Source organism: Phalaenopsis equestris, unplaced genomic scaffold, assembly GCF_001263595.1.
Source record: "Phalaenopsis equestris unplaced genomic scaffold, ASM126359v1 Scaffold000229, whole genome shotgun sequence".
Taxonomy (NCBI): Eukaryota; Viridiplantae; Streptophyta; class Magnoliopsida; order Asparagales; family Orchidaceae; genus Phalaenopsis; species Phalaenopsis equestris.
In genome coordinates, this window is record NW_018164671.1 from 685,047 (window position 1) to 697,544 (window position 12,498).

General features: G+C 33.5%; 1 protein-coding gene across 4 annotated transcripts; it reads right to left on the reverse strand.

Annotated features, from left to right (window-relative positions):
• Positions 1–3,553: 3,553 nt before the first annotated feature.
• LOC110023775 (plant intracellular Ras-group-related LRR protein 4) lies at positions 3,554–6,678 on the reverse strand. Of its 4 annotated transcripts, none has more exons than XM_020723354.1 (5): positions 6,213–6,678; positions 5,170–5,995; positions 4,107–5,020; positions 3,866–4,024; positions 3,554–3,754 (listed from the first exon to the last, which is right to left on the reverse strand). In XM_020723354.1, the coding sequence occupies exons 2-4, from the start codon at positions 5,786–5,788 to the stop codon at positions 3,866–3,868; spliced, it is 1,692 nt and encodes a 563-aa protein (XP_020579013.1). In that variant the 5' UTR covers positions 5,789–5,995; positions 6,213–6,678; the 3' UTR covers positions 3,554–3,754. The 4 variants fall into 4 exon arrangements, with proteins under 4 accessions (XP_020579013.1, XP_020579012.1, XP_020579010.1 ...); XM_020723353.1 differs by having other exon boundaries at positions 6,201–6,678; XM_020723351.1 differs by having other exon boundaries at positions 5,170–6,678.
• Positions 6,679–12,498: the final 5,820 nt, after the last annotated feature.

A 12,498-nucleotide genomic window follows, 5' to 3' on the forward strand; every position in this document is an offset into this window, starting at 1 on the left:
GGATCAAATATATACAAAAGAATGCACTAACCACATTGTCACATGAGGTGTTATGATTCAAACTTATACATAAATATATATAATATACGTAATATATTGTTATATAAATAGTTATATAATTTTTTTATTTCGCTAAAACGAGCCAAACAAATAGTGATTTGTGTTCGGCTCGTTTATAATTCGAGTTTTAAAAATTTATTCGTGTTCAACTCGTTCATTACTTTAAAACGAGCCGAACACGAGTTACTTAACGAGCCGAACACGAGCTGTTGGCGAACAACGAGCTTTTTTGACAGCCCTACGTGCAACGATCAAAACATTGAGAATTTAATAAAAATGAAACATATGGGTTGGGGTTTTATCTCGAATTTGATCTTTGATCAAGAATTTGAAAAATTGATGAAAGAGGGCGCTAGATTTGTAAATAGCAATGTTTTGAGTGCTATGTATGTAAAGCACAATCACAGACTCTCTTCTTAGCATTATACATTTGTACATAAATGAGCACTTCATGTAAAGAAAATTTCAAGAATCCTGCAAAGAATATTTTCAACAACTAAACAACTAATAAGCAAAGCTGCATCAGATAAGATAAACCAGATGCCATTTGGAGTTCTCTGGCAAACAAACAGCAAAAGTAGACAGCAAGGACAAGCAAGAAGGATTCAAATGATGTTGAGGCCAAACTCAATTAACCATCTAAACAGTAATGGATAGGACAAAACAAGTTGCCAACATTTTAAGACAATCTGAAAACAGGTATCAATCTTCAAACCTCAACTTTCCAATTTCATCATTGTTAGAACTAGTATTAGTTGTGGAAAACTGCCAAGATCCAGCTAAAGATATGGATCTGGCCACTGTGAATTGGCTTATAACCACTTTGTCAGAGAATGAAAAGTCAAATCAAGTTATGGAGATAATTTTGGCGGTGTTTGGCTGCAACTTAGATTTTACGTGCGGTGGAGAAGCTCGCAAGCGACAACGGAATAAGACTGTCTCTCAATCAGATTTAGTAAATCAGAATTTACGTTGTAAAAGAGACGGAACGTGAGAAAAAAAAAACAGAACACGAGAAAATTCGATTTAACAAAGCGCTGGATTTAATTTTTATTTTTTACGTGCCGGGGTGAAGCTCGCGGCTGACGACAGAATAAAACCGTCTTTCAATCAGATTTATTTAATCAGGATTTACGTTGTAAAAGAGACAAAACATGAGAAAAAAAGACGGAACATGAGAAAATTCAATTTAACAAAGCTTTGAATTTAATTATCTTTTTGGTGTTTGGCTGGGTTTAATTTAAACCCACCGCTAAATCCTATTTGTAGTATGCTACGAAACACCACCTTAGAAAGAGTTATAATGGGAGAGTTACATAGATTCTGAGTCTTAAGTGGGACAAAATTTCAACAAAAATACTGTATAATATCCTTCACAAGTCAAAATTTACTTGCCTATGCTGGACAAGTAAATATGATTGGCAGTATAAAATTCATTACAATGTGATTGTATAGAAAATACTTTGTTTAGTTTAGCTCATAGTTGACTGCTAGTCAGGAATTGGAGTGTATTTTGGATTAAAGATTGATCTTTGATGAGTTCTTATGAAGAAAACCACTTGTCAGTTGCAAATGTTATACGATAAGTTCAGTTACTCAATATTGAGAGCCATGTGTAAGAGCTGATTAATTGAAATAATCATAATCTTCAAGGGATTTGCATCTAACCAAATAACTATTGCATTTTTAGAGTACATACATTTCAATTACTCAGTATTTCTTAATACATGTATTTTAGAAACATCCAACAAAACAATCCCTTGTAATTATGGGTTAGTAATGAAATGCAACAAACAAAAATGTATCTCAAATTTTAACATAAACATTTTATGCACCTATATTGATAGGAATGATTCATAATGGCATCAAACCAATTATTTTCTCTCCTAAAAATTAAAAGCCTATTATTTTTCACTAAAACATCATACATAATCACATGCAACATTGTATTATTTTGCAAGAAGTTATTGACATTCATCACATTATCATAATGATAATCAGTTCCTAACCAGTATGAATCTTCTATATTTTGATTTCTTATCATGTGCACCAACTATTACATACAATTTACATGATTTTATTTGAATAATGTTTATCCTTGTTATCTTAAATCTAACACTTTTCCTATCCATTTATCACTATCAATAGTCTTATTTAAACTCTACATAGTGCCGAATTTATAAATCCTCATTCTCCATTCATAACTCTTCAATAACACATGACATGTTAACCTTATTTTTCTTAATAATTTACTAGTGCATCTTTTATCCATTATTGTGCATGCTTAAATCATCAAGATTAGTTTCCACTTCCTTATATCCTCAGTGATTTACTTTCATTAATCTCAATATAATTATTTCTCAATTTATCCCTTCAATTTTTTTCAAACACCTATTTTAATATTCTTACTTGTATCTTCACTTGTTTATCAATGATATCCTCATCATCAAAAACTGTAATCTATCTTTAAAAATATTAACATATTCAGTGCATTAAGCTCTAACCATCATAGGATTGCAAAAGATAGATGTGCACAACCTTAAACCAACAATACAAAGAAATTATTTCTAAGATTAGAATTTAAGCAACCCAGAAAGCTAAATATAGAGGATAGCTGATAGGATTATTTTTAAGTTTTTTTTGTTACATTTATGTCTTCATCATATTCACTTATCATATAATACCCATACAATTAATTATTAATAATTACAACAAACAATGATTTATGATGTTTTCCTTGAAAGCTTCATGTTTTGTGAAGACCACCACTCCCTATGCAGCACGCTTAAAGTTTTCCAAATAACTTTTATGCTAATTAAATGTTATCAAATAGCATTAACTTGAATTTAATGCAATCAAATTGCTCATTTTGCATGTTGGAATAGAAGTTTGAAGGTGCATTTTATTGGATCCCAATTCATCCATGGAAACAAGAAAAGAGCTAGAAAAGAATTACAGTGCAAGAACAGAGAAGAAACATCTTTAGAAAATAAGTAATCTATAATATCAGAGGATCCCTCCCTTTATATTGTGAAGGCCACCTTTATGGATAAGTAACTTGGTTCATTAGTTAAAACGTTACAACATTATAAATAATGTCATTATTACACACAGATACTAAGAGATATTCATTCTATCTTTAATTCTCTTCTTCTAGCGATGGCAATAAAACATCCTTCTGATAATGTGTTACATAGATTATCAATTCTTCTAATAATACTTCTCCTCTGGCAATAACTTATAAAAAACTTTAAACTCCGTCATGAGCTCTATTGCCATCATACCCAACCGTTCGTACCGACTCTTAAAGCTCCAAATCCGAAAAATACAGCTACTCTCACTTATTGTTGATAATCTCACAAAGGTCCTCAAGAATTCTAGGGTTCTTGACAATCCAATAAAACTAAAAAGCAATATGTGCTTAGAATCAAAAAAGAAAATATAAATTTATTTATTTGCACAACTCAACAACAGAAATTGAACTAGAAGACATTATGAAAAATGAGAAGTATGGAATACAGATGCCCTCTTTTGCCTTGTTGCAGAAGCTATTTTGTATTAAATGTAGATTGATATAGAAGTGCCAAAGAAAAAATGAAAAACACATTCCTGGGTAATTATTTATGAAGCTGCCAAGAAAGTAAATGTTGCATCTCCATCTCTCAATAAACTTAATGAAGGGTGAACACAGTTCCTGCAATATGATAAACAATAGAACTTAGAAATTAAATGATGCATGAATGGCACTTTATCTAACACATTGTTATTTATAAATGACAATGTACACAAATCCTAAAGTTCACACCTATGCTACAGAATATCGAGTTGTGTAGTCACCACCATCACTCTTTATCTTAGCAGGTGATGAGAAAAAGCAACAATCTGTCCAGATGTTTTTAGTTTTAGTTTCTTGTGATGTTTCACACCTCTCTGTAACAAGTTCAGCCATGTATTTGACAGCAGCCTGAAAAGAAACTTCATTACTTATCAAGATAAAAAAGAAAAACAGAATGAAATAAGAAAGTTGTAGAGAAATGGATTGAGACCTGTGCTCCCTTCTCAGCTATTTGCCGTGGAGGTACCTCTAATGGATTCTCCTCAGCATGAAGCAGACGAAGCTGAGACAGATTTCCAAAAGAGTCTGGGAGGACCCTAATCTGATTATTGCTGACATCCAACTCTTCAAGCATCTCAAGATTACCAATGGAACGAGGCAGAGATAAAAGATTGGCAAAATTATTTCCTATATTCAGCTTGGTTAGCGAAGTGACAAGACATAAGCTCTCTGGGATGGATTCAAGCTCATTAAAACTGGCATCAACCTCCATCAATTTTGTCAGAGAAGCCATTGTGGTTGGAAGTCTGCTTATATTGTTATAACGAACCGTTAGAACCTGCAAGGACTCAAGTTTTCCAATTGCTTCTGGAAGAGCCTTTATACGATTATAATCAGCTCGAAGCTCCTCTAGAGAAATACAGTTGCCGATGGTATAAGGAAATTCTTCCAGATTATTTGTCTCAACATTCAATTTCTTCAAGTTTACAAGATCTCCAATTGCATCTGGCAGATTCAAAAGCCGATTTGAACTCAAATCAAGTTCTTGAAGGCGTTGTAATTTGCCAATGGTAGTTGGCAATGATGTCAGTTGGTTCCCAAAGAGATTAAGATAAAGGAGACTGATGAGATCCCCTATGCTGTCCGGAAGTTCAGCAATCTTATTGGAATGGAGATCTAATTTTGTTAAAGAAGTAAGTCCACTTACTGTGGTAGGAAACGCAACCAGCCGATTTTCTGATAGATCAAGGGTCTCCAGGCCAAATAACTTACCTATCGAATCAGGAATCCAGACAACTTGATCCATCAGCTTGTTCTTAAGGTTAAGGTTCCGGGTGCCATTCTTCGCAAAGGTTTCAATCAAGCTAGCTAACTTAATGAGGCTCAACTTTCCGGTATCTTCTTCTGTAAATGTCACATAGAAGAAATTGATCCACAAAATTACAGCCAATAAACATGTATGAAATGATATATTGTTAAAATTTTCTTATAGTAACATTCATGAATTTAAGAACAGACAAAATACAGTGTAATACATGGAACAACAAACTCACCGGAGATCGATGCAGACCGGCTAGTTGGGACAGAGTTCAACAACCCTCGGTGGAGATTTAAGTCACCACCATACCCATCCTCATTCACAGCAGACTTTGCTTTCTTAACGTAACTGTCATCCCTGGTAATCCGTTCAGAAGTCCTTGCAAGCTCTTTATCAGAACCATTAAAAGGAATGAAAGAGCTGAAACTACCTTTCGAATCAGAAGTACTACTCCTGATTGAACTCATAGAACTTGAAGGCATTGAGATCGAAGAAACAGAGCCATTGCTTGCCAAAGGAAGACATGCGGAAGCCGTTTGAATCATTTCATCAAACAGGATATGAATATTATAAAGGTCAAGTAATTGAAAAGCTTCCCTCTTCTGCTCTTTGCACTGAAACGATACTGAATTTTTCTGCATCTCTCGGAGAATGAAGAAGAGCTCATCAGGGATATCAGAGGCCTTCTTCTGCTTAGAGATGGCGTCGACATGGATTTGCTCCTCCCTCTCTACATTATCAATCAAGACTGTTGCAGCTTCTACCTCATCTACACTGGGTCTCGCTGGAAGAGACCTGTGAATTCTCATGATCTCTTCCACAACCCCATTAACTGTTTCTAAAGAAGGACCCATCTTGCAGAAACTTTAACCAGCCAGATCAACAAAAAGTAATCCAGCAAACATACATCAAGAACAAACTTTGCAAACCAACACCAAAAGCTCAAAGATTTCAGTTTCTTCTTCAGTAAAGTAAGAGAAACAGATCTCTTCCATCTAAAAGCAACGAGTAGTTGCTAAAAACCTAAATCAAAAAGCCCCAAACACAAAAAGAAACGAAACCTGCAAAAAATAAAATAAAAAAGGCAAAAATAATGAAATAAGGAAAGAACTTCCCACAACTGCAATACAAACATGAAAACTTCCCAATAAATGGGCTTTAGTTGTCAAGTAAGCCGAAAAAGAAGAACTTTTGCATCAAGATCAGATGCCCAGATGTTTTTATTTCCATCAAACCCAAAAAAACTATAGAGACAAGAGGATTAACATATTAAATAACCCTTTGCTTCATCGGGGAACAACTGATATGCCAAAAACAGAGTAACCCAAACAAGCAAAGACATATGCACATAATTAGGAAGAAGTATATAAATCTGGTTCCTCGAAAACGACAAGGAAAGGATGAAGAATAAGTTCGCCCTCCGAGCAATCGAGGTTGAATTTCTTCGATCTCAGGGCAGCATTTCGTCGAAGAAAACAAGAACGGGACTGGTTCATCTACGTCAGAGCATCAAGATTGAATTTTTAATTAAGGAAATCAGGCTCTGTTGGGCGGAGGTTCACCTTTCAAAAATTTGTTTAACATTTTAAATGTCATATTTTAAAATTATTTGCAGACAGCTGCGATTTCTAAAAGAAAATAAGGATTTTCTCAAAAGAATTTCTATAAAAGTTTTGCTTTTATGATTTGTGAAATGGTCTCTTTTTTTGGGGGGCTTAACTACACCAGTTGCTGATCTATATCATAGCATCAAGAAAACAAAGACCCCTCTTGAAACAAAACAAGAGCCTCTAGCTTTAAGAACAATTATTGCGTGTGACATGTTATTAGGGTAGACACAGCATGAACAACCATTCGAAAGAAAATCATAAATTTGAGGCAGGGGATTAAGAAATTTGTTGGGTGGCAAAGATAGGGATAAGGGTATAGGGCTTGGCATGGTGGATGGAGATAGGATCCACGTAAGGAACGATTTGGCGAGAAGTCAAGTTTGAACTCGTTTTTGTCTTTTTCCTTTTATAGAAGTCAAAGGAGAAAAAAAGAGTTGAATGAAGAAAAAACACTTCCTTTTAAAGAGGTATGGGGGTTTTTCATTGGTTTTTTTTGTGAGTTCTTAGGGCATTGTTCATGTATTTGTCTTATTTTACTAAGATGCTGAAATTTATACTTCATATAATATGGAATCAATGTCTCATTCTTTTCCATAAAAAAAAACTCTTCCTAACAAGAGGTCTGAGTTCACAAAACAATATAGTTCAATTGGTTGTCTAAAGTGAAAGCTTTGAGATCCAACTCTTCTGTTCTGCATCTTTCTCGCCCATTCCGTCTCCTTTGCGATGTAAATCCGGATTCTAAAAATTATAATGTGAGGTGGATTTTACAGATTTCTTTCGTTGTTGCCCGCGTGCTCCATCTCCGTCGCATCGGTCAGGAGCTTTTGTTGATTTCTCGGATTTGATAAATCCTACTTAACGTAAACTTACAACTACAGTCAAATCTGTCTTGATAAGATAAGATCGAAATTGGCAGGACCAGCTCATAACAGACCACGTTTTTCTAGAGGATCGGTTGTTTGTACCTTTCAAACTTAATAAGATGACTAGGTTAAGTAGGAAAATCTAGGTACAAGTCAATGCCAATCTCTATTATTGAACAGGAACTTCAAATAACATTTGATTGGATCCCAACATTAATAATACAAGTATATCTCCCAAAATTTCTCTGTTGTTCAAATATACAACCCTGTAACTCTCAACTTCACTCGTCGTCTTCGTATCATCATTGTTAGTTCTCCTGCCTCCATGCTTCATCCTTCATAGCCCTAGCTTTTGGTATACCATTCGCTCTTCTCCAGCTTTGCCCTTCTCTTGGTTCTTACTTGCTTCGCTCTTCTCCTACGAATACCACCAATTCACACATGCAAATACCACACTTAATATTTGACGCTACACTTATTACATTATTCTTCTTGTTTCCAAGGTAATATTAGTTAATTTTGACATTCGTTACAATCTTATAGGCACATGTGTTCTTTCTTATTGCTATGATATGAACCCATGCCCATAGAACATACAAATATGATGATTAATTTTGCATTTATAATCCTTTAATTTAGTTTTTAAACCTCCTACAGTAATTACATTATTCTTCTTGTTGCCAAGGTAATATTAGCTAATTTTGACATTCGTTACAATGTTATAGGCACGTGTGTTCTTGTTATTGTTATGATATGAACCCATGCTCATAGAACATACATATATGATGATTAATTTTGCATTTATAATCCTTTAATTTAGTTTTTAAATCTCCTTAAGTTTAATAGTACTAGACACCTGATTTATTTTCTTATTCATAACTCATTGGAACATTTTGCCAAGACAACTGATTTATTTTCTTTCTCATAACTCATTGGAACACTTTGCCAAGTCCAGTAGCAAAAGAAAAGATAATTGTGACTTATGTAGTTGTCTTATATTTTCTTTTTTCTTTTCAAAATATTATTAGAATTTTTTCTTCAGAAATTCTCAAGGTGGTGTACTAACTTTCTTCTCCTCTTTAGTGGTGGTTACCTCACCCTTACATGTAGAGACCAAAGTTGGCTTGGCTGCTCTCAAAATTGCTAGAATCATGGGTTGGACTCAACTCCTCTTTAAGACAAATTCATTGATATTATGAAAATGTTGCTCTCAAAAAGAAACATCACATTGGCAAATTCTCCTAGGAATTAAGAAGATTGCTTGCTTATTCACTACAATGGCTATTCAATGGACTCAGATACATAGTCATTTTAGTATATAGTTGTCACCCTCTATTTTAGATTTTGCATCATAAGGAGAATATAATCTCTCATTCCTTAGAATTTCTTAACTCTTTAAGTACTTTTGTAAATTTCCTTTTCATTATTGATTACCTTAAAAAAAAGAAAAGCTTGAGCTGACTAAGGGTTTGTTTGGAACAGTTTTCTGCCTACTTTGTTTTTCAGACTGTCACCATAATTTTATATAAAGAACTGCTTTCTTGTTTTTTTTTTAATTTATGGTAGAAATTTGCTTTTTAAACCATAGTTGTTAAAGTGTGGTAGATGTAAGTCGTGGTCTGAATTTTTTAAAATAAAATAAATTTGTATTAGCTACCGCAGTTTTTTGAAAAATTGTTTCTTCAAATAGCTGCAGTTGCCCCAAATTGACCCTAAAAGGGCATGATAGAAGATCTTGATTTTAAGTGATGAGTGTTTATTATTTTAATTATTAAATATTCAATTTATTCACGTGTATCTATTTTATTAAATTTTAAATTACAATAATATTTAATTAATTATTTATACAACTTTATGTATATTTGCTAATTTAAGTTATGGAAAAAACATATTATTTAATTATTATTATTATTATTTAATTTCAGGTACTTATTCAATTTTTTAGTATCCATCAAAATTTGAACAAATGTAGTATAATTTTTATCACATTTTGAAAATATTTACTCAATCATTTTTTGTTATAATTTCATACCACTTATCCATCTTTAGCATAATATCAAGTTATTAACAATGCTTATATCATCACAAGATGACCTCGACCAGGGTATGTATGGATCTGGCTTTCTTCTTGATTGATCCCAAAGGCCATGACTAAACTTTTTAATCAACATGGGTATTTTTCTATCTTCCTCTTATTATTTTTTATTAATGTGCAAAATATTGTCGATATAAAATATTAAATTATAATGAAAAAAATATGAGCATCTTGAAGATTGCATTAATATGTAGGTTGTTGTATATTTATAGCATAAGAGAAACACCAAATGTGCATGATGCTTCGATAATGGTCAACGTGTTTATAGATGTCAGTTGTCCCCTCATAGGAGTCGATGTTAGAGAGCTTAAAACCCACTGAGATGGGGTGCTGGAGGACTGTCTTGGCTAAGGGAGAGGGTTCTTAGAAGTTGTGGCAAGCGAGAAAGTAATCCTTATCCTCTTGAGAGACCTCTTCCTAGGCCTAATATTGTAGCTTATCACGAAAAAAATTATCAGGAGTGGCAGCAACGAGGGGCAATGCCAAGCAAGTTTTATGAGACAGATGAATGGAACTTACAGTATCGAGAAAGTCAATGTACCGGTCTGGTAAAGGAAGGGTTTCATTGCGAGGAAGGGCCTAGGGACTACTATGTTTGTGAGGGGCATTTTTTTGTTGGTTGTTGAACTAATGGTAAATAAGCTTTATTCCACTTCTTGGGCATCGATTGTTGAATCTCACATAGAAGCCGGAGGCTCTTATGTTGGGACTCCTCCATCCTGCAAACTTGATACTGTATAGAGGGATCCTTGGAACTTTCGTCAGCAGGGTAATGCCTTCCAGAGTGGGAAGATGAAGAGGTCTATTGCCATGGCCCTATGACTGTCCCCTAGAATGTTGGGTGTTTGAGTAGGGCACTCAGTTATTGGGAATATTGTGTCTGTTGTTAATTCAACAAATCTCACAAGTACTTTAGTGATTGGATCGTTTTATTTCATAGATGGTGCCAAACTGATGAGTCCTAGAGAGATCACGACAGTTGAGTAATGAATTATCATTTTAGCATTATACGAGAATCTAATGCACATTCAGATAAAAGAAAACAACCAGTAGAAACATCATAAATTTTTATGTGAAATCCCCGAAAAGGAAAAAAACCACGGGGTATGACTTAGTAAGAACAATCAACTATGAATTAGTGATAACACATATAGGCTCCTATCATATATGTGGGAAAGGACTACACATTTCTTTAAGATACAATGTTTGTTGTACAATGGTCAAAAGTGGCTATAGTTAGGAACAGTTACTGGAACCAATACATTATCTTTGAGATGTGTTATTGCACATCATACTGAGTAATGCGCTGCTCTATCTAGTGCTTTGTTGTCCGCAATGCACGTTGGGATTCCATAACACGGGTTGTGACTCAACATGGAGTAGTTGGCGACCGATGGTGGTGTTGGTGGTCAGGGAGCGGTGGTTGATTGTGATCAGCGATTGCAAGAGCGAGAGGTGTTTGTCGGATCTTCTATGTAGAAGCGATGCTGGATTTGAGCTCCTTCTCCAAGCTTCCCTCTTCTTTTGGATAAAGATCTATATCCCCCTTCAAAAGAGAGGCAAATCTTTATTTATAAAGCTTAGGTTGCAAATAAAAAAGGAATCCAGACCACTCGGATCAGACGACTTGGGGAGGTTCCCTTGATTGGATAGTGTTCATGAACTCTTAAATGTTTTAATGATGTTAGAATTAAATGATCTTGAACTCATTGTATTTGTCATGTCGATACACTTTATTTAATTATAAGCATGTATGTTTTTGAGTACATTAACCATGCAATTATGTACTGAAAACTTTCAAAAGTGGTTTACCGACTTGATCTGCACTTAATTTGAATAGGGTTTGATCAATTTTGGTATCACCAAGTATTTTAACTTTAAGTGCTTTTGTAATTTTTTGTTTTCATTAATGATTATCTTAGAAAATAATACAAAAAAAACTTAAGCAACTAAAGTGCAAGAAAGAGGATCTTGATTTTAAGAGATGAGAATTTATTTTTTTTATTATTATTTTTTTAGTTAAACATTCAATTTATTCAATTACAATAATATTTATTTATAAAACTTTAAATCTTTTTGCTTATTTTTAATCATGAAAAAAATATATTATTTAAATTTTATTATAATTCATATTTATTTAATTCAGTTACTTATGCAATTTTTTAAATAAATTTTCTTAGTAACCATCATTATCATTTGATCATTTTCTTAAAATTTGAACTGATGTAATATAATTTTATCACATTTGAAAATATTTACTATCCATTTACCATTCATCCTCCTTCATCATAATATTGAGTTGTTAACAATGTGATGACATCAACCAGGGTGTGTAAGGATTTAGCCTTTTTCTTGATTGATTCCAAAGGCCATGGCTAACTTTTTTACAATGTTGTAAAAATTGGACTGGACATTAAACATGTAAAGGGAGATGTTCAAGATTCAAAGGTCGAATTTGGATTGAATCGGGGTTCAACCGAACGACATAATAAATATATAAAATTATTTAGATATGACAAAAGTTTTATTCTTATTTAACATCTATACAAACAAAAATGAACATTTTAATGAACAATATTGTGCTAGCGTGGCAAGTGGGGTTAATAAACATCTCAAAATATAAAGATATCTCGAGAATAATATATGATGTCAATGTTAATATTCTACATTTTATACAAACAAAAGGAATGTTTTAATGATAATATATGATGGTTATATGGGGTCAATAATAATGTTGCCAAAATTTGATTGTTCAAGATATCAAATGGGGCCATATAAATTTGTTACATTAAAATATTTTTTTTATTACTACAAATAAAAAACCTCTATCTCGAGGTTCCTATTGATCATATATGCCAACCTAGCACAATGTCTCATGATATGTTGCCTGCCCTTCTTTGTCCTCAATGTCTTTCGATTCCATTGGAAACTACCCATGGCTGCACTTCCCAACGCCTTTCGGAATGATTTTTTGGTTGGACGAAAGGTTTGAT